Source organism: Plectrocnemia conspersa, unplaced genomic scaffold (assembly GCF_051122295.1).
Source record: "Plectrocnemia conspersa isolate PC_06_02 unplaced genomic scaffold, ASM5112229v1 ptg000003l, whole genome shotgun sequence".
Taxonomy (NCBI): domain Eukaryota; kingdom Metazoa; phylum Arthropoda; class Insecta; order Trichoptera; family Polycentropodidae; genus Plectrocnemia; species Plectrocnemia conspersa.
Genome location: NW_028277167.1, coordinates 7,269,816 through 7,292,511, shown reverse-complemented (window position 1 = coordinate 7,292,511; position 22,696 = coordinate 7,269,816). Strand labels below are relative to the sequence as shown.

The window sequence follows — 22,696 nt, the reverse complement described above, 5'->3', positions numbered from 1 at the left end:
CACTTTCCGTCGTCGACAAAATGTACAAGTATCAATACTTGTGTGTCTCAAAGATCACAAATAAATTGTATAAATGTCTAGTGCGGTAAAGTAGTTTTTTTTGTTAAAACATATTGTTTTATTGTCGCTTTCTACTAAGCAATTATGTAAAATCCTCTACAACTTTATATAATAATTGAGTCTGTTCTCTTTTTTTAGTAGAAATCTTCATTATGACGCACGCTTATTGTAAGGATTCTGATGTTACACTTCTTGCCATTCCATTGCTATTAATTTATTTGCAACATATAAGTTTGGAATAACAGCAACAATAAAAGTTATAGATTTTTTAGGAGTAGAAGGGAATAGGTATATAATTAAAAAAATAATGATAACCACTGTCCTAAAACATTAAAATTTTATAAAAAAACTATTATTTTTCATTACAGTAACTTCTAGGCTTATTATATTCAGAATTATAAATACTGTGTTGTCTTTCTTATCATTATTGTTTTATCTATGCGTTAGCACTAGAGAGGTGAAGTGCAAATAATATGATGTATTTTTAGTCAGTATTATCTTATAAATAAAACGAGTTATTATGTATATATTTTTTCTCAACTTTATTCAACAAACTTTAAACACACAATATAGAACAACAAATAAATACTATATACAACCTCTTCAAAAAATAAAATTAGCTTATTATAATATCGTAGCACCATACAAATCCCTAATCTACAAAAGAATCGTAAATTCAATAATTAAAAAAGTCTTGGGTCTAAACTTTGGTAGGTACTTAGCGTAAATATTGTAGAAACAACTGGAATTTTATTGAGACTAAACTTACAAATAGTTTCCATTAATTAGAAAAAAATATAAAATTAAAAAAAAAAAAACCATTCCAATATATGTCAAAAAATAATAGGCGTGTCTTTTTCATTGTATTAAAATAAATAATAACTACGTCAGGTTAATTTTCAAAATTCAATCATTGATACATTGCAGTGTGAACAATTTTTCGTGGAACATACATTTAGCATAATTAACTTGGTGAGACACCCATCTTGCTAAATCGGGCGTATCGCACTGGACTTGAGGACGTCTGACTCCTAAGCCTCCAGTGCCGTCCACTTTCACGGTCAATTCAATATAACTTTCGCCCAATGCGTTTGTCACGGCTTGGCAACTGACCAAATTACTAAAAAAATATGCAGATGTTAGTGTAATATTATAAATTATATAATCAAAAACAAATAATACCTCAAGTGTGCTTCAATAACAATGTGCGGTTCTCCATTAGTGCACGTGAATACTCGGAAATAACGTGTAGATATAAGTGCTCGAATATCGGAGGATTGTCCGCGAATGCAATCATAAGCCAAAAACTCTTCTTCATAATCTCGTTCATTGATGATATATAAATACTGATGTCCATTGCTTTGCATTAATGAATAGCGAGGTAGTAATCCTCCAGGTCCCATTGGAGAACGTGGTGGGCGGCAACGTTCAGGAATCCATCGATCAGATCTATTAAAATATAGTATAAAATACAAAAATATTTCTTGATACTTATTTAATTAAACATACCTTCTACTGGTATCCCGAACGGCAGCCGCAGTCTCAGCTGCGAGATCTAAGACTCCAACGACCGGTTTAGTGACAGTGCCGATTAATCCTCTGCCGACTCCGGTAAAAAATCCAGGCAATCCTTGGTGAGCTGCTCCTTCATAAGTATGTTTAACAAGAGACGTAACGCCGCCCAGTAAGCCTAGACCTAAACCGCGGAGACCAGCAACTAAATGATTTGTACCACCGCCTTCACCAGTCCCACGTATGCGAGCTCTAGTCTCTTCATGCGCTTCGTCCATGATAACTCGACCGATGCCATCACCGAGAGATTCTAAAATTAACATTACATATCACATCTAATTTACTCTATTGAAACATTAATAGAGAATAATACCTGATACTTTAGCAGCAGAATTTGATATTCCATGAGCTACGTTTTTGACCAAAGCGCCGACGTTTCCTTCGTAAATCAAACCTGATACTCCATCAGACACATCTTGTACGAAACCTAAAGGATTTCCTAAGAAATCGACTGAACCTAATATGATAGCTGCTTGCCATTTCAATTCCTAAAAAATAATCAGTATAATGAATGAAAGTGGGAAATACAGAAATAATTGTTTTCATAGTAGTGATCTGAATTTCATAGTACTTACGTCTTTATAGTGCTTCACAATGGAATGCCATAAAAATTGACTAGTTTCAAATGGATGATAGCGAATAAACGGCTCTAGTTCAACTCCAGCGTCTTCAAACTTGATCAATCTAAGACCCAATCGTTTTTTGATAGCCGCTAAACTCGGCGGTAGTTTACTGGCAGTTTGCATACTCAAACGTATCTACAACAATAAACAAATTTACATTATTACAAAATAAACACTTGAAAATAACATTATCAATATAAACCTGATTTGGAATTAGCCGTAAAACGCCGAAATAATAACGTTTAGCATGAACGGCCGTAATTTCAGTCAATATCCTCTGAGTTTCAAAATCGGTTTCGTCGGCTTCTTCCTTTTCGTAAGTATTTTCAGTTCCACCGATACCGGCCCATAAGCACAGCTTCAGGAGTAGCTTCTCTTCGAAATGTATAGCAATCGGTCTTAAAGACACTATGAAATGTTTGAATATGTGAGCGTTGTATTTGGTTTCTGGCGGAGATGCTACTCTTTCTACAGATAAATTAATTGCCGGTAGAGTTCCGGATCGGCCACTGCTATTCGAACCTCTCGGTTTTATTGTATGCAATAATACTGGACATTGTGTTCCCAACAACTATAAAAAAACAGTATAAATAAATTTATTATTCATAATGAATAAATATGACAACTAGAAGCAAAAATGTAAAAAAAAACACCATTGTACAAACAATTTTGTATTTTTTTCATCAAGATTTATATGTAAAATTACACTAACTGTCATTACACTAAATAAAAAACAATCATCATCATTAAAATAACTTATTGTAATGGATAATCGCATGACCAATCGCACACCCTAGCTTCTGATTGTGTTTCTATTTTTACTTTAAAAACTTTATATTGGACAAGTCTGCATTTGAAGTAATATATAAATTTTAAATCATTTATTTTAAAAGAAAAAGATATTGACGTAACATACCTGATTGTCGATTTGAATATCTTGTATGCTAAGATTTAATTTCTGTCCTTGCGATCCGCAAATACCTTCCAATAAAATACCAGAAAATAAGCAAAAGAGTAACTCTTGAGCTGGAAACTGTGAAACCAAAGAAAGTCCGATTCCGCCCACGGCCACTCTTATTTGTATTTCTTTTGCATTCCTATCAGTTTCCTTGACATCTTTAGAGCTGCTTTCAACGGTGTTATCCTAAAATATTAATATATAATACAAGCTAGAAATAACTAAGCTGTCGGTCCCTCACTATCATGAGATACCGCAGCTTGTGAGTGTGTGTAAATACCGGACCCTCGACTTTTTGGGTTTTAAATTTTATTTTTGATTCGTTCCGATTTTTTAAAAATATTTTATTGTTGATAGCAAATATTTTAACTATTCTCAATATGGTGAATTATAAATGAGATAAAGGGAATTTTATGTATTTGATATTAACCGGTTAGGCTAGTTCAGCTAATAATTTAATTAAAAATTTTAACTAATTTACTGAAATTCCAATATAAACATTTTCACAACCAAAACCATATTTTTAATACATGAGCAGAGGATAGCAGCTTTACGCTAATTCACTCTACAGAGAAAAAAATATTCACAAAATACATAAAAAAATATATATTTACAAAAACAATTAATTGTTATCTCTAAAATTCAATATATAAATATATCTAAATTATTTTTTAAATATATCTATAAATTTAAATTTAATAATTTAAATTTAATTTTATAGTTGTTAGACCACAATGCGCCCACCAACTGCGAGTACCTGGATGAAAACTAAGCAATACTATCCGATATAAGGTTAATATAATAACTTGTAGATCTACACATATTATATTTAATTACTATTTTTTGATAGGTGGATCACTTTGGCTAGCTAGATCTAAAACGTCGCAAGTTGTTTAAGAAAATATGACAGAACTATTTATCTAATGTACAACACAATAGATACTGGTTCGGCTGGCCAACGGAGTTTACGCATCCGGAAGCAACGTCCTAGAACAATTATATATAAGATATTTAAAATCATACGTACATGTTGTTCAACATCGGTGATCTTTATAACTCTCGTAGGACCATCAGTGGTGACAGTGACTTGTAAGAATCCAGAGCCTGGTCTCAGAGTTTGACTAGAGACGGCATGCTCTATTGGCAATCCGTTCGGTAATATATTAGGTCCAGGCGGTCCAGGAAGACCTAGAACAGCTCGGTTGCCTTCTCTTAGACCGAAAAATCCATCCAACGGTTGAACAATCATGTTATTGTAAGCGCAGCACAATTGTCCGTCATAGGTGAAGCGCCACGTCTGTGTAGAGGAGCGACGAGGATGGACTCTTCGGACACACAGTCCGACCATAGTCCTGGGCTGCGGAGCAGAGCCTTCAATGTCTAAAACCTATAACATTTAATAAAATATCTGCAATGTCTAAAACCTATATATTTAATAAATTTATTATTATTGAAGTGTTTATTTTTACTTACTAAAGCATGAGGAGCATTGACATCCGGCGGTGCGTTTGCCGGTTGAGGAGGCGAACTCCCTTCGTGCAACAAGTGTCCGTCTTTATTCAATCGCCACAATTGAGCTCTTTCCCCGTCTCGTTTTTTAGCAAGAAACACTATTCCCGAAGATGAAGGCCCACTAGCAACTTCTAATACTAATTGTGAATTTTCAACAGCGTTAACTTTCGATGGATGAATATTGCTATAAACATACAAATAAAAATCGCGGATTTTTTAACTGAATAAAATATATTATAAATAAATAACTTACTTTTGATGAGTGCCTGTGAAAGCTATGTATATAAAATTTTGATAGCTCAACGACTTTGTCTCGTCCAATTTTTGTAGATTGACCGTAGTCCTAGTTCCTCCGGGCGCTCTAATGGCTAAAACAGTAGCTCCACACGGTTCCACTAAAGCCCACGGTTTCGAGCTATGCGCCTTTATTAGCGACTCTTCTTTACATCCCGTCTGATGGAAGTGCAAGTGAACGAATGCGAAATTATCTATTCTGATCGGCGGCGGCATAGTATCCGCATCGGTGAAGACTATGAAGAATGTCGCCCCTTGTAGTATGACTTCGAGTCTCAAAAAATATGAGACTGCATTACTATCACTGTAAAATAATTTATTGAGAATCATTTAATAGATTATATATTATATTTTATATTACCGAATATTTATATGTAGGGAATGATTTGTATCAATCGAGAATCCCCCAGACCAGTTACAATTAGGAATGCTCATGATTTTGACGCAAAGCAGCGGCTCCTGATCGTGATTGGGCCAATGAAACGGTATCGAGCATTTCGGAGTAGTGTCAATATAAGTCGGAATAGCCGCTGGATCCAGCTGTGATTTATATACATAATTAATGTGATTCTTTATTGAAAATCACTCAAAATACTTACAATGGAAGTAGCGTAACATTTCTGAGCAAATTGCAGATGGAATGATGTGTTATTGTGTATTTGGAACCGTGGAGAGATGGTGCAGATATTTGTGTGACGGTATCGTCCCCTTCCTGGTCTTATAGCAATGCCGACTAATAATATCCTTTCACTACCACCGATTGTATTGATATTGCTCACGACTAATCTTCGCACCATGATACCAGGACTCAAACCAAATGGTGAGCACCACTATGCCGAACAATACAATAATATAATAATCTTATAAATTAAATTATAATATAAATAAATTATACTTGAGGTGTTCCATTATGGATTACGCCTGCTCCAACTCTGGCGACGACGGTCGGACTTCCGTCTGAATCCGCAAAGCTGAAGAGTAGAGGAGCGACCATTCGTGCTATTTCATGTTCTTCAAATTGCCCAGCAGTCTCAGTCGGTACACCTTCTTGTCGAAAGACAATCGGAATACCAGTTCTATTGATGATCCAAAATGGAGCCGATATAGAAATCTAAAATTGATTTTATTTATTAAATATTTCATACACTATTATTAGGTTTTTATATTAAAAAACTATACCTTTATTGAATCTGTTCGTTTAATAGAAACATATGCATTCAACGACAATTTTCTCCCAGAAGTATCCGATAGTTTTAATCGTGATGAAAATGAATCAATTGCCATTGGCGGAATCAAAAGCAAAGCAACTCCTGGAAAGCCTTCTAAATATATTGCTATTTCAATCATTTTTTGAACATCAACCTAAGATAAAATTAACAATAAAGTATCAAAGCAATACGTAAATATCTATGTATTAATTATATAATACCTGTAATAAAGGAGCTGTTTGTCCTGGTGCTATACTATTCGTGATCAGATCGGATTGACCTAATTTGTAATTAAGTTCTATAGGTAGTAAATTTGCAATTCGCACTGGCGACTTTAATATTATAGTATGCCCAGGTTGAGGAATGCCTTTCTCTAACGGAAACATCTCTCTTCTTAATATGCAGCAAAATCTGAACGATGTGTGCGTGTTCGAATGACACACGTGTGGTATTTGCAAACATTCATCAGGTCCTTGCCGAGCCGCGAGTCTCCAATCGAGTGGTTGAGCACAGTAAAGATACGACGGCGGAGTTATGGTTGGTGAAGTAGAATTGCGATACACGGGACGAATCCACATCGGAGTTGGATTGTGCGATAGAGGAACACACCAAGTTTCACCGCTGTTGACAAGAACGGACTTTGTGGCCGCTGAAGACCACACGGCGCCCAAGTTCTTGGGTGTTATGTTATCGGCGCGAACTTCTATCGTTGTCGGTAAGCAATTCACGAGCTGGAGAGCTGAGCGGACTGTTACTAGCTTACGGGCCGAACCCTCAAGTGTCACGGAGAAAACGAGTCGCGCTTCAACATCGCTTTTCTGAAAATTAAAATAATATTTAAGACAAGTTTATAACAACTCAGAATGCGTTTCATTTTTAGGTATTATTAATACCGGTATTACCGAGAGAAAAAACAGGTAATACCGGTCTTATCCGATAGATGTCCATTCATTCAAAGCTTTATTGCTAAGTTTATGTTGTAATATATTGTTGAATGTTAATATATGCTTGCGAATTTTGCGAAAAAATTAAAAGTTGGAACATTTTCTTTGAAGACATTGAATAAAGATGTAGTAACTATTGTCCTCTTTATGTTTTTATTTTTGGAAGTATAATAAACAAGCAGATCAAATTTCGATTGAAGTTGCCGACATTTATGACCAGTTATCCATCTGACTATTTATGAATAGTTTGTGTTTCAAAGAATAAGAAACGTTTAAACAATCTTCCTTACATTCAGGTACTTTTAAAAATACTTTATACGCTGATCCTTTATTGTGTTATCTACGAGTACCAATAAAAATCAACTGTGTACAAAAACCATTCTGTCCCATTTATTTCTTCACTTTCATTCATTCATTATATTATCGAAAAAACTATTTTTAAAAATGCAGATGTTATATATGTAGTATCGAAAGTCAATGTTTGCCTCAATACCGGTGTTACTAGTATCGGTACTCCCGGTATTGCAAATCCTAGTCTCAACTTTTTCAAGTACTTCTTCCACTTCACACTGTCTAATCATTTTATTGAATGTTTGCAGGAAAGTATATTCGTTTATTTCTATGTTTGCAGAACCTTGCTTACAATATTTCAAAAATTTAGGCACGCTTCTTGTACAAGTCATACATATTTTTAATCTATACCTAGTTAAACTTTCATTAGAATTTGTACGTTTCATCATTTCAACATCTAAAAAACTTAAAAAAACAAGTGTAATTTGTAAAACTATCATTGAGAGCCGATGACGCAAATATGCGTCATTTGAAAATCTATTATTAGAAGCTGCAGATGTACTTATTAAAGATTAAATAGAGAATCTTACATATATTTTGATGCCATCAACTTATTTATAACATTGTTCCCGGTCTTAAAATTTTATATCTACGTTTAGTTCTGTTGCATTGATAACATTCAGTTCAGGTACTTGGATAATTATTTAATCTATTCATTAAAAATGTTTCTAAATCTATTCTATATTTTTGTTATTCAAAAAAAAAACTTTTATAATTAAAGTACAGATATATACTCACTGTATGAGTTAGATGTCTGAAGAATACTCCGACTTTATCGACGCAAACAGGACTAATCGAATTCCATCCTTCGATTCTGACGCCCAATTGATGTAGTCGTAGCTTATGCGAATCTCTATGCCTCTGCCTTCCTCTTTCGCAGAATTTAAACGGCTCCACTTCATCCGGCTGCACTTCGACCCACGATTCATCAGGATCTGGCAGTTCAATATTTTCGCTCACACTAAAACACAAGCCCAAGATTAGCATTATAAACATTACAATAGTATCGTTAATAACGTACATATCAGCAGTTGTAACTATGGTGGTGAACCATAATTTATATCCGGATAAATTCCTCAGCGCAAAAGGCACAAACGGAGATCTTCGCTTGTATCCCGGTGGACTCATTTTTGGCGAATTCTCCCCTCGTGTCGATAGTGAATAGTAATCTTGAGTCCAGTTGTTTTTTACCAAGTTGTATAGTTCGACTAGAGTGCTGGTGATGTTTATGTTGAGGGTTTCGGTGGAATTGAGCTCGACTTGCAATCGGCTCGTTTGAGAGTTTGTCGTTAAGCTGCGATCCCAAGACGCGTCACAGCTCCAAGGTTCAATAAACGGCTCCCATCCTGATAGAGCTCTGTTGTAATAATCACTCGTCAATTTACATTGAAGTCGCCCGGAGCCGGGACCGTTTTCGTCTTCTTTTTTATGCATTTCAAAGACAGGACTTAAACAGAGCGGTGGACTTAGAGGTGTTTGCGTTATGCTATTGACTTGATTTGAACGTAAATCTTGCATTAGATTCATATCCGACAACGACAACTCGAGGAGAGGAACGTCAGAGTCGCGGCAATCGTCAATGATGCATATGGATATACAATCCGATTTAACCTACAACATAAAAATATATATTAAAAAAAAAGCAATTTATAGTTACATATTATTTCATTAAGACTCACCTGAAACGATTCCATAAACTGTGAATCTGAAGCTACACTATTCTGTTGCACTAATTGATTTTGAAAGTGTAAGATTCTTGAATTTTCCGTAAGCCACACAGCAGCACATTCTATATTGTCGTCGCAAGCTGATAAAGCCGCTTCACAATCTTTTATAGAAAATCCCAATTCACCCAGCTTATTGATGTTTTCTTTGCTCTTATTAGCTGGTAGACCTTTGTTATTGTGCGCAGCTCTAGCACTGCGAGTTTGTTGCGGTAGAGAATGGAACATCTTTATTAGCATGCAAACATCGTGATACGAAAGTCTGATAGATAATTGTGGTGATTGAATCTGTGAAAGATGTTGAATTAATTTCCAATACAAATGAATCGCTCTAAAATAATTTTAGAATTTACCTGTAAGATTTTAGTTGAAGTCATGTCGATTTGTAGAGTCACAGGATCAATTATAGATAAAGCAGTTTCTTCTTCCATGCCTAAGACGCAAGAGAACACTTCACAGTGATTCAAAACGCACGAAAGAGGTTTTGGTTCGCTGCCTGGCTTATACGACATTACAATCGTGCTCTAAAATAATAAATATATTAGTTATACCGTAAAATTGTACTGCATGATAAAAATTACCTTCAATATAATAGCGTTTGTATCCCACTGCGATGTATCCTCAACAAAAACAATCTGCGAATCCGTTATATTGACCTTCAACTCAAACATCGCTTCGCTTACAGGAGAAGATCTATTATAATTCAAGCTGCCACTATCGTCTACATATCTAGTCTGTTTCATTGACATCGAAGAAGGTTCACTTCCAATAGGCGGACTCATAATGAACTCGTTTACGGCCTGCCACCAATCTATGATAGCCATCAATCTCATGCTATTCACCATTATTGTATAAGCGGAATGTTCTTTGCGTTTTCTGTAATAAAAATAAAAATTATACGACTCTCTCGATCGATTGAAAAATATGAGATTGTTAATACCTCGCATGCACTTCAGCTTGAACGGAATGCGTATTTTTATTTCCAGCTTTTCCCATCGGTAGTACAATATTACTAAACACATTACATCTCTTATTGACTGGATCGGTTTTAAATCTGATGTCTGATAATAAAATTTCCTGCGATGAACATAAATCAGTCATTATTTTATCCTTAAGTTAATGATATATTACAATTAAGTACCTGCGATACTAAATCTATATCTTGGGTCATGTCAGAAAACGTTTCGACTAACAAGCGTGATTTAATGAAATTTATGCAAGCCAAGGACGATACGTTGTGTTGCGTTTCAAGTCTTAGAGTCACGTTGAGAAGATCGAATCGTATTGATGTTAAAGTCCAGATTTTCTCGTCATTCTGATCGGAATATAATGGTATATTCGTTGCCAAGTATAAATCGTCTATGTTTTCACCAAGATTATGAGATAAGAGTCCCTTGATCACTTTGTACTGCTGCAAATCTATGGATCCATCGAGAGTCTTTAAAGTTCCTTGTATACTCATATCGGCAACTGTAACATATTATAGAAATTAACACAAAATTGAATTATGTTTTGAACTAAATAAGTAAGCTAGTTCATTGACATAAGATTACAACTTTTTATTTGAATATATGTATATGAAAGGGGAGTATATCTAAATCGAATTTTGACCAATAGAAGAGCACAAAAAACAATTATCTTTTCTCAGAAGTTAAAAATTCACGTCAAAAGCAATATAATCGTGTGCTGTCGCGCAATGGCACTGACACTATTTTATTGCTTTTGAAGTGGATTTTTGACTTCTGAGAAGTGATAATTGTTTTTGCGCTTTCCTATTGACCAAAATTCGGTTTGAATATACTTTGGCCAACACTCTTATATCAGAAGTCCGTAGTAATATTGGTAAGAATAACTATCTTATTTTTAAAACATAGTGTGATATCCAAGTGCAAAATAACATGAAGCAATATGCGAGGTGCGACTTGGTTTGTATTTTGGACTATGATTAGTTTTAGAACTTTCAGTAAGTTAGGTTTGGGTTTGAACAGCAAATGAATATTTCGCAACTGTAAAATTGACTTTCATAAACATTTTAGAGCAGCATATTAGCGCCTATTAGTTAAATTATATTTTCGCTAATAGAAATATATATCTACTGGTGAAAATGTATTTCGACTTAATATAACTTAACTATAAAAAATACATATTCACTGTAAGATATAACATAAAAAATATAGCATTACTAAAAAATAGATATTCACTGCAACATTTATACATAGTATATAAATGAATAATGATAAGTATGTAAATGTATATACAAGGGGGGACCCAAAAACAACGAGACTTTCTTTGTAACTTTTTATTTTTCAATATTTTTACACTAAATTTTGATCACCTTCTAAAAAGTACTAATATGCATTTGTCCAAACGTTTTTTTATTGTTCAAAACAGTAAAAAAATAATGCTACGCACAAATGGGTGCTCTCACGGCGACGAAACGTCGCATACCGATTCATACTGATTCTCTTAACAACACCCAACCATTTAGAACTCGTTCATCTAGCGTCCCTCCCATCAATAGTCCGAGTCTCATTATTTTTGGGTCCCCTTTCGTATATCATACAAACCGTTATGGTAGAATTCAAGATTTTTTTCGACTTGTAAAGTCAATCCACATTTCTCTGACAACAAGAAAGGTCCTTGTCTATAAACAATAGTAGACGCCCCAAATTCTTTGGCATATATTTGCTTCTTCTTCTCGTTAAACTTTCTCATTATATTCGAAGCTCTAGAATCCTCGTTTGAGTGATACTTTTCACCACAATACAAATCCATGTTTTCCAAATTGATCGTCATCACATCCAAGAGCTCTCGTACAGCTATTGATTAACAACACATTTATTAAATCTGATTGAACAATCCGGATATTAAAGCAAAAAAATACATACGATCCTCAATGTCTCGGATGACACTTATTGTCCCTTCTGATCCTGTCTTTTTAAATGTATTATTCACAGTCAGATTTCCAAGTTCTGCCACCAGCAACGAAGTACTATTACCGCTCACAGGAATGAGAATAGCCGGCGATAAGCATTTGATCTGAATTTGCATCCTCGTGAATTTAGAATTAGCCGTTACTGATACTTTCTGCCTAGCCTGACTCAATACACTTCTCAATTGCGAAAATTCGCGGAAGAATGCCTGAATCTCATTAACGAATCTCTTAGTATGGACTAACACTATAGAGCTCATCTCAATTGACAATCTAGTATCGCAATCGGCTCGTAATGCATCAGATTTAGTAAACCTATATAATAAAAAATGATATATAACAATTCTTATTCAATATATTTATATAGCTCTCACCTATCGTATTGAAAGTTTAAAACTTCACTTCCTGACGAAAGAAATCTCTCTCGCCATATATAACCGTGCGGCGATAGATCAATCAGTGACATAGATCCCAATGTTCCTGAGATACGACGGCCTCCGTTATTTGTATTGCTGTTACATCTATCTTCTAGGATGACATTGAGTCTTGAAATATTAGCTCTACAAACTTCATAAAGAGGTCGCAATAAAACGACATTTAAAGACTGCACAGTAATATCGGTTTCTGTGTTACTATTGATCACTGAAAAAAAAAATTTCATTATTTAAACTATAAAAATAATTAAATATATATTTACATTCATCTGAAGGCAGTGTATCTTCAGGTTTGATCAATTCGGACTTTTTGCTTGACGTAGAATCTGCATCTGATCCCATTCCGAAGAAATCGAGCACGACTATCCAACTTTCAATACTAATCACTAGATCTAAGCTATTGAAGTTTATCTTGGTAGATTTTCTAACGCTCTTGTATTTTTTTACAAATAGCGGATGTTCGGGTTCGACCATCTTGATCGATATCAAAACGAGGTTGTCTTGAGGGAACGAAAATTTTTGCTGCTTCTGCTTTGTTTTAGAATGATTCTTGTTCAACTTTTCGAAAGATAAGTTTTTCTTGAAGTGACTCGGTAGTGAGTTTCTACGCTCGTTAGTACTATAAATATTCTTATCCAATTCAGTAGTGGGCGAGTCGATGTTAGTCAAATCCGGATTGGAATGCGATACGAAGTCTGATTTGGGAACCAAGTTCTTATGCGAAAGCATCATGAATCGATGTCTGCTATTCGTTTCCCTCAACAAATCTTCCATTGTGATAGATCGCAACGACATCTATAAATTAAGCAATATATAATAATATAGAAAATGGTTTGATTATGAGATCTGATCAAAAATTATCCGACCTTAGTTTTTAATGCAAATATGCTACTATATTAAGCAAATATTATTTTTAAATTGTACATCTGTCAAAATTAAAATCTAATTAATTTACATCTAATCATAATATAATACTATAAAATATTTTAATAAGATAAACAAATAATTTGAAAAAAAAACATAAAAATTAATCCACTCCCATGTATAAGCTGAAAAAAGAACTCACTAATCAAAAGGTTAATGTGAGTAAAATTAAATTTGTTATATAATATATGATTTGTCATTTTTGCGGTCAAAAAAGGTAGATATCCTTTCTGTGGATTATCAGCAAACTTAAACAGTAGGGACTACCTGATCCGTCAGTTAAATGTCAAACGCAACAAATAGCAGATAATTTTTGATCATCAATGTATTTATAAATAAAACACCATACTTCAATATTGGTTTCATGAGGATGACACCTTTCATATTTGACGAAGAAATCTCTGAATGATAAATCGACTAAACTTTGCTCTCCTTTGCCAAAATCACCTCGTAATTCAATCGTGAATATAGGAAGTTGATAATGTACTATAAAAAAAATGTATATCAGCAATCAAACTTACCTACTACATACTTCAATTTTTAATATATAAATACCTTTAACATATTGTAAAGATTTAGATGGAGGTTTTTTGGATGTGTACGTATTAATAATATGTGCCCTCAACTCCGGATCTAAATTTAATGTCGTGATTCCAGTCGAATCTGTCTTATAAGAGGAAGATTCATTCGCCGATGGTTGATTTGGAAACGTAACGGCTATACTATTTATAGTTTCTAAGAGTTGCTCGTATTGCTGACGAGTAGCTGATACTTTTAACGGTGTAACTACTTTCCCATTTATCTGTGACACAAAAAAATATTAAGTAAGCTATTGCAATACATAAAAATCTATATTATATAAATGTAAATCACTTGTAAGAGTTGATTATTCATCAATTGAGACTCGTCAAACGATTCCGTATGCTCTATATTAAAATGTATAGTTGTATCATGAAGAATTGGCTTGCCATAAGAACCGCATTTATAGATTAATTCAATCGAAGATCCGGTCTCGGAGTTGTTTAATCTATCTGCTATATCCAACTGAAATCATATTTTTGATAGGTTCGTAAAGATATTCATGAGGCATAATATGCAATTTATTGAGGTACACCAACCGAATAGACATTTATATCCTTAATCTTAATAAAATAATTGTCAGTTAATCCTGATTTGTTTGTTATTGAAATATTACCGAGACGTGCTACAAACACGTCAGTGCTGGAAGGAGATCTCGGTAATACAACCACAGGTGTCTCCAATATGATATCAATTCTAAAATACATTGAGCGTTAATAATAATATACTTCTAAAAAATTATGTTTCATTAAAAAATTTGTATCTCACTTTAAAATTATATTGGAGTAGTTATCCAGTTCTTCAACTTCTTGAGGTCCGAGACTAATGGATCGTAGACGTCTCGGAGATATCCACTCAGTCGAAGCAGACATTCTTGCATTATTATGGTGATATTCGCCCCTCGGGTTCACTAAGCCTATGGCCATTCCGGTAGCGGCCGTTTTGATGGATCTAGCCAAGTTGGACAAGTATTGTTTGAACTCTGAGGCGCAAGACTGAATCTCTCCGATGAATACACCCGAATGCGTGTACCACACAGAAGCCATGTGTAAATATACGTTGACTTTAACATTATCTAATTAAAATTAAGAAATTAAAGCAATACATTATTAATTATTATTGTATAAGCCATTGAATCATACCGTTTATTTTATAGTTGATATCTTCTTCCGATTGCGTGGTTATGACAGTCTTGTTAATTTTGAAAGAAAACGCTTTTTGTTCATCCGGTGACGGAACATCTCCTCTTAATCCTCTATATATTTCTTGAGACAGTGACGTTATCAAATCAGTTGACGTCGGAACATTAATGATCAATGGATCGTGACCCACCGATAATATTCTTTGATGTATGGTCGTACCAGGACATAAAGAAACGACTTGTAAACCTCCCAATGATCCAGTCAATTCCAAAGATTTATTACCTATGAAAATAATTTATTAATACTCTAAGCCTTCATAATATATAATTTAAATAATACCTATAGTCGCTTGGATCTTAGCGTCGCTCATAGTAGCAGTGGCGATTTTTTTACCGATCACGTTACCGTCTTCTATTGAAGCTCTCAATAATAAAACGCTCAAACGGTGAAAATCAAATGTGATTTCACTTCTAAAGATAAGCTCTTCTTTATTGCTTTCTTTTGGACTTGAAAGATTGTTTATATTTTCAGAGATTAACAAACTGTCAACTAAATCTTCCGAGACTTTATGCTCTAGATACGGATTATAAGTGATCCTCTTGGCAAAGCCAATCAATTCCACGATAGTTTCTTGATTCGCTATTCAATTACAAGATAATTAGTATGGCGATGATTGTGATTATAATTTAATTAAAATACCTATAATATCTAGATTGTTAAACAGTATATTTGCAATGATCAATTCTTCTCCTTGATTCGTCGGACAGTTTGCTGTAACTACCACCAGTTCAATGACAATCAGAGCTTCTGAATCGATGATACCTATTGCGGGAACGTCGTAAATTTCAGCTACAGGGCTGACACACAATCGAGTACCTGAAATATTTTTATTTAATTAGTAAAGTGCACAGCAAGCTAAAATTATATTGAAGGGATTATGCTTTCAAATCTGTAAAGATTATATTTATTTTATCATAAGAATCAGTGTGCAAAAACAGAACTGAATTAAAACAAATAAAATATTTATTTAAATAAAATAAAAATAAGATACAGATGTACAGTAAAGCAAGGATTATAACATATAAAACGTATATAATTAAAAAGGGGCAATAAGATAATAATCTCTATAACCGTACATTGAGAACAATAAACCAATACCGCCCTGTATACTTACACGTATCGGTACCGTCCCTCAGGGCGACCGACCGATTACAGGGCAGAAATTTAAAACCATGTAAAAATGTTGAAAATAAATAGACTATAGTTGAAGTTTAATACTAACTTGAATTTTGTGTATTGAGCGAATGAAGAGCTTGAGTTAGCGCAGCAGGTGGCGGTGGATGTTGATGACGTAATGTGTAATCGGGAGGCGACGACGGTGACATTGGCGATGTGGGTTCACTGTCTCTGATACTTCCGGATACTGAATCCATCCTGTTATTATTTTAAAGCATAATTAAATTTAAGCTTTAGTAGAAAATTCTAAAAATATAAGTATACTGACCCAACGTGCTTATGACTAGCAACCAGGAGTTCGAAATCAGGTCCGTAAGTTTGTAGCGCGTCAACGAGCAAAAATGAATGCACACTGAGCGATAAGTTATAATCGTATATCCTTTTTGTAAAAGCAGCTTTCACACCGCACACTTGAACTTCAGCGATACTTCTTCCTCTCGATTGTATCTCCAAAGACATCTGATCGATTGAAAACTGCACCATAAATAATCTCGAAAGTTGATTGCAAGATTTTTCAGTAATTTCACTCTCGGATAGCTCTTCGCTGTCGTCGTACGTCGGAGATAAGTTCCATCGAGTTTCATTAGACAACCTTCTAGCGTTTATATTTTGCGGAGTCGAACTTAATTTAGCTATTATAGATTGTATATAAAGCAATTTGTGTTCGTTGATGTGAACTATTAAATCGGGCAGAGAACCGCTCAAAGTCACGCTCGGATATTGTGGATCACTCGTATATATTACGCGTCTTTCAATCTACAAATTATATTGAGTAAATCATAGATAACAATATAAGATGCAACCAATATATGATAACAAGTACCTGTAACAATATATTAAACCTATCGATTATATGTAGTGAAGAAGTTCCTTTAACGTTCGAAAACTTCCAATTGTCTTTGATTTTTCCAATTAAAATTTGCAGGTCTCTAAATTCTATTTTATATCTGAAATTATTTATATGTGTATAATATATATATAAGAATCTATAGCAAAGTTATTATATACCTATCATAAAGTCTATGTAAGAGAGCGTCTTGATTCAAACTAGTGTTTGGTTGAGGTTGAGGAGTGTCTGAAGGCAGCGGCGAAGCTCCACAGTCAGTCATATTCATATCACTGGCCTCACTACCCGGAGGCGTTGAACAAGGAGTCATGAACATTTCTAAATACATAGTTTTGGTTCAATAATTGATACAACATAAGAATAACTTATGAACTTCTGTATAATAATCTTGTCAAAGTGTGGATACAAATTTTATGTAAAACTTTGTCCTTAGATTATCCTCATACCTGGATCTCCCTGAAAAACACTTAAATGACGTCCCTGATTCTAAACAAGAAATTCTCGGGTAAAAAATCTAAAGAAAACAGTTTCGAATCAATCTCAAAAATAGTTTTTAAAATATGTCATTTCAGTAAAATCATATCGGAATACATTTTCACCGGTAGATATATATTTTCACTAGTGAAAATATAATTTATCTGGCAGATGCTAGTAATATTATATGATTTCAACTATTATATTTACAAACTTATCGTTATTTATTTACATGCAATGTATAAATGTGTATTTTTTAGTGAAGTTATATTTTCACCAGTAAATATACACTGCCGGTCAAAAGTTTAAGACCAAAATATGAAATCATATTCATGTCACGAATTCACCCTTATTTCTTTTAAATAATAGTTAAAAATATATAGTGACTAAAGCGGTTCAGATGTTAATTATGCGTCAGTGAAAGTTTAATGACTCGCTTAATTTTTTTTCTTTGCACTTTTATTGACATGCATTCGAAACTACTAAAAGCCATAATCTGGAGTGTTTGTTCCGGTTTTAATTTAGTTTCATTCGACCATTTACACGTTTTGATTTTGCTGACATTCAAGTTTAAATTCTCTTGCTATAACGGGGCGGAAAAATAATCTGACACATGAAAAAAAAGCATCATTACTATTCATATGGAAAGCAAAACTCAACGATACATTGCTCAAAAATGAAATATTTCTAAGACGGTAATGCATGAAGCGATTAAAAGATTTCAAAGTACAGGACTAAATCATGCAAGACCTAGGATAACGTCAAAGCAACAAGATCAGTGTATAATAATATCTAGTAAAAGAAACAGAAGATTTACAGCTCCAGAAATTTGCTCCAAAGTGAAAAATAGTGGTATTGAAAATATTTGTGTCAACCGTGCAACGTCGATTACAGGAAGCAAATCATGGATCAGTTAAATAGTTACCATAGAAATTATTATTCTCTGTTCACAAATATATTTTTATTTGAATCCACCCTTGGGACAAGTATACTTCATATTTAAATAAAAATAATACCGTTATCATCATCTTCGGTGCACTCTTGATCAACTTTAACTTCAATAGTGCCATTTGTGAGATGCATTTTACCGAAATCCAAGACTGCCACTAAACCATTCTTATCGGTGAACTTCTCGAGCAAATATATCTGAGGAGCTGATATATCGAGCTCTAGATTCCAAGACTTTCTTTCGGTCTGATGAACGTAATTAAAATTAATGTTTTATTAAGAAATATATTTATATGATATTTTTACCGTATCTCCTTGTAACATATTTTCCCATTGATTGATCAGATGCATTTTAGTAGTGTTTTTGACTTGCGTATACGATATATTTGGTCCGACTAAGTTATTTTCGTTGTTAGAAGAAAGCGGGGCAGCGAAAAAATCAACTAACCACTTAATGACTTGAGCGTTATATACTATTTCTAAAGATTGAGATTTAACATACAATCTGCAACATAAAAATAATTTAAGATTCATATATTATATGTTTTATAAAAACTTAACATACCTATAATCATAACTAAGATTCACAGGTTTGCTTTCGTATATAAGTTGAAACAATGATTCTTGAGAATTCGCCAGATTACTAATATTGCTATTGGATAATATTGTTTTAACTGTCGGCGGAGGAGCAGAGGAAAATCTTAAGTTGCATAAATTGTCTCTAATTGTACCCTATAAAAAATATTTATTATAATCACAACTAGTATAAATTATACAATATCGATAAAATAATCACCTGTGACGATATTAGCGTCTTAAAGAGCGTATTTTCTGTTATATAGTCCTTAAGATAAATTGCACCTAAATTGACGTTCAACGTATAAGACGAAGTACGAGGCCGCAAAACGATACTGAATCCGACATTCTCAAAATGAAGTTGTAGCATATTTCTATAAAATGTTCCAATATTTTATTATCAATACAAATGCATACGGCAACAAATCACATACTTATTAAATACTTCTTTGGCTTCGGATATAATAGAAGTGCACAGCTGTAGACTTCCCTTTGCCAAACTAAACTCAAATGAACCGAAAACAGCGTCTCTTTTCAGCACTGTGTTATTCTCCATGGAATCGGCGATGACGTCTAAGATTTCTCCTTCAAGATCCGGAGTATAATTAATCGATTTATTAATTACGCTAGCCGCTTCCTCTTCGACGACAGTTGCATTATACCAGCCCCACCATTGCGGGAACCATTGCATCAGCATCGAGCGGCTTTGAGCTCTTTCTTGATCGACAATCGGCTCGTTTATTGGTATACTGTTTCTCTTAGATGGAATGCGTCTTATTGCCGACTGTTTAAAATAATATTATAAACACAATTCATATTCAATTCGATACAATATAAAGCATCTATATAACCTCTCTGAGTAATTTTAGCTGTTCATAAGTAAGATTCCATTCGACTTTGTCTTTGAAGTTCTTCACATCGGGCGTGAGAGTAGAAGACGGAACTTTTAACAAGTTTGTATAAACGTCTACATAGCGTATGCATTGTTTCGCTGAAGAAAGGCAGCTTTCCCATGTTGGTTTTGTATCCATAACTAAAACAATAGATTTTTTACATTCTTTCAAATAATATTAAATATAAAAATAAAATGATACTTACAGAAATATTCCGGAAAGTAGCATTTAACAGCGTACACCCACCAAGCTCTGACATTTTTCATTACGGGCACATTTGGACGGATTTGCCGAAAGGTACGGATTCTTCCGATTGTATTCAAGCCGTGAACTCCGTTAATCATTTGATTATATTGCTTCTATAAAAATATAATAACATTATATACAATCATTAAAAAATAGTTATAAAATCAATATTATCCAATACATTTGATAAAATAATAGGAACTTCTTCGAGAGACAAATGACATGTAAGCCGAGGTCTGTTTCGAGATCTCAATGGTTGTTCGCATCTCTCTCTTTTTAATCGAGCCATTGCTGATACAGGACTGACGATGAATTGGTGACGATTGGTCTTCAACATTTCGCTCATTTTAACCTTAAATCATACATTAAAAATATCAATATAAATACAAATGTTAAAAGATTAGAGATTAATAATTACTGCGAGTTCGCTGAGAGATAAATCGGCTAGAAAATCCCTGGGTTCCGATATTTGATCCCAATAGAAAGCCATATTTTGCAATTCGAGCAGTTTGAAAGAATGTCCGGCCGATTGATTCGAAGCGTAAGTGGTGAACGATCTCTGCCAATCTGAATCGCAAGATTCGGCAGAGAACGACTCCATAATAATACCGCAAGCGAATGCATTGTTTTCGCCGCTCGTTATTTTATCTTCGAATCTTATATGAACATCTTTGATTTTCAACTGAAATTTATTTTATAAACTTATAAAAATTATTACTATAATATAACATACATAATCAAATCACATACTTGTAAATTTTCTATTATATTAGTAACTAAACTTGTGCCGTAATTCATCCAAGACGAAATACTCGAAGCATAGTATCCAGATTCTGGATGTGATTCTGTTTCGGCCCTCCATTGTGCTTCTAAAGCATCTAATATACTAAGTTTATATTCTTGAGAAATACTTTCTTCTACGTCACTATTCCACTAAAAATTTTACAAAACATTCAATTGCACAATATTCAGAAATGATTTGTTAAAAAACAATAATTACCTCGCATAAATTTATGGGCGTAGCTACTAAATACAATTGCTCAATTATTATTACCCACGGCGCTGATCTTATTTGCCGAAGCGGTATTTGAAGCTTAATTTTACCAACAAATCCGGCTTGTACTCGTAAAGGTATTCCCAAATTATTGAAAGCATTCTTCTTCAATGGCAAATTTTCAAGTTCGACTTCACCTGTAAACACACATTGATTTGTTTTAGTAATGATGTCATTGGATGACATCACACACTTAATTGCGTATACAAATATATTCACGATCATCACTATACATAGATTATCACGCAATTAATTGGGTAGAATTAAATATAAATTAGTGACAATCGTGAATTAAATATTTTTAATTCATATATATATTATATAAATTTACCAGATAGTAATGCTATGCTCAGCTGATCTGTATTTAGATTTTCTACATATTTCCCTAAATAGTTGTTCAAAATCCATGCCACTAGTCCTTCCAGCATCGTGGAATTGTTTATATAATAATATATGGAGCATTAGTAAATCTGAAAAAAATATGCATAAAAATGAGACATTCACGATTTTGATTCAACAACAATCTAATGACGTACGTTAGAATAAATAAATGCACGATAGTCGATAGGACTTTGGAAGATATCTATTTAAAATTTATCTTAAGCGAATATACATCTTAACAAGTTCTAGCAATTGTTCATTTTATAGTATTTAATACTATTTTTTAAATATTTAATAATATTTATTATAATTATATAAGTGAATTACAGAGTTTAACAATAATATATAATAAACACAAACCTCGAAAACTCCGTACCGACCAAATGTCATTTTAGTGTTGCTATAAGTAAATAACAAAGCGATATACGTTAGCATAATAAATCCCCTTTTTGACATATGAAAATAATAATATAATTTTAAATTATTTTAAATAAAAAAATATATTTGATTTTGTGGTTATATAAAGTTATGCAAAATATAGGGAAATATAAAATAATTTGTCCTGCATTTTAATTATTTTTAATCCATATTTCATTTAACTCAATCGCATTATTACGAACTTGAACGTATACTTGCACACCACAAAGTAAATACTTTTTCAAAATTAGTGATATGCGAAAATACAATTTTTTAAACATAAGACGCCTAGCATATGTTATTATCAAAACCAAACCTACTACTAGACAGTTCTTTTAATTTATTCCTTAAGAACTCCTTCGGAATT

At 33.5% G+C, this 22,696-nt stretch overlaps 1 protein-coding gene across 1 annotated transcript; it reads right to left on the bottom strand.

Moving 5' to 3' along the window:
- Positions 1-578: 578 nt before the first annotated feature.
- On the bottom strand, positions 579-22,327 carry Vps13D (vacuolar protein sorting 13D). Its single transcript, XM_088182483.1, has 51 exons — positions 22,273-22,327; positions 21,863-22,001; positions 21,478-21,668; positions 21,228-21,410; positions 20,896-21,159; positions 20,659-20,829; positions 20,437-20,590; positions 20,190-20,371; positions 19,773-20,122; positions 19,559-19,712; positions 19,328-19,494; positions 19,069-19,267; positions 18,831-19,008; positions 17,502-17,658; positions 17,317-17,440; positions 16,762-17,249; positions 16,540-16,691; positions 15,957-16,133; positions 15,597-15,896; positions 15,258-15,539; positions 14,884-15,190; positions 14,655-14,811; positions 14,410-14,580; positions 14,092-14,338; positions 13,886-14,022; positions 12,876-13,407; positions 12,553-12,820; positions 12,135-12,493; positions 11,814-12,065; positions 10,388-10,716; positions 10,187-10,323; positions 9,828-10,122; positions 9,600-9,770; positions 9,202-9,534; positions 8,544-9,133; positions 8,261-8,483; positions 6,449-7,045; positions 6,199-6,381; positions 5,915-6,130; positions 5,619-5,849; positions 5,381-5,559; positions 4,979-5,323; positions 4,687-4,909; positions 4,241-4,600; positions 3,172-3,399; positions 2,458-2,826; positions 2,208-2,390; positions 1,946-2,120; positions 1,570-1,882; positions 1,243-1,509; positions 579-1,180 (listed from the first exon to the last, which is right to left on the bottom strand). The coding sequence occupies exons 2-51, from the start codon at positions 21,957-21,959 to the stop codon at positions 967-969; spliced, it is 12,561 nt and encodes a 4,186-aa protein (XP_088038609.1). The 5' UTR covers positions 21,960-22,001; positions 22,273-22,327; the 3' UTR covers positions 579-966.
- Positions 22,328-22,696: the final 369 nt, after the last annotated feature.

What these genes read in the sequence shown, in the direction of transcription:
- Vps13D (XM_088182483.1), bottom strand. Translation starts at nt 21,959, where the DNA reads ATGCTGGAAGGACTAGTGGCATGGATTTTGAACAACTATTTAGGGAAA. An exon ending in ATATAGATTTAGTATCGCAG is followed by an intron (nt 10,324 to 10,387) that starts GTACTTAATTGT and finishes TGTTCATCGCAG; the next exon opens with GAAATTTTATTATCAGACAT. An exon ending in AAACAGCTCCTTTATTACAG is followed by an intron (nt 6,382 to 6,448) that starts GTATTATATAAT and finishes ATTTTATCTTAG; the next exon opens with GTTGATGTTCAAAAAATGAT.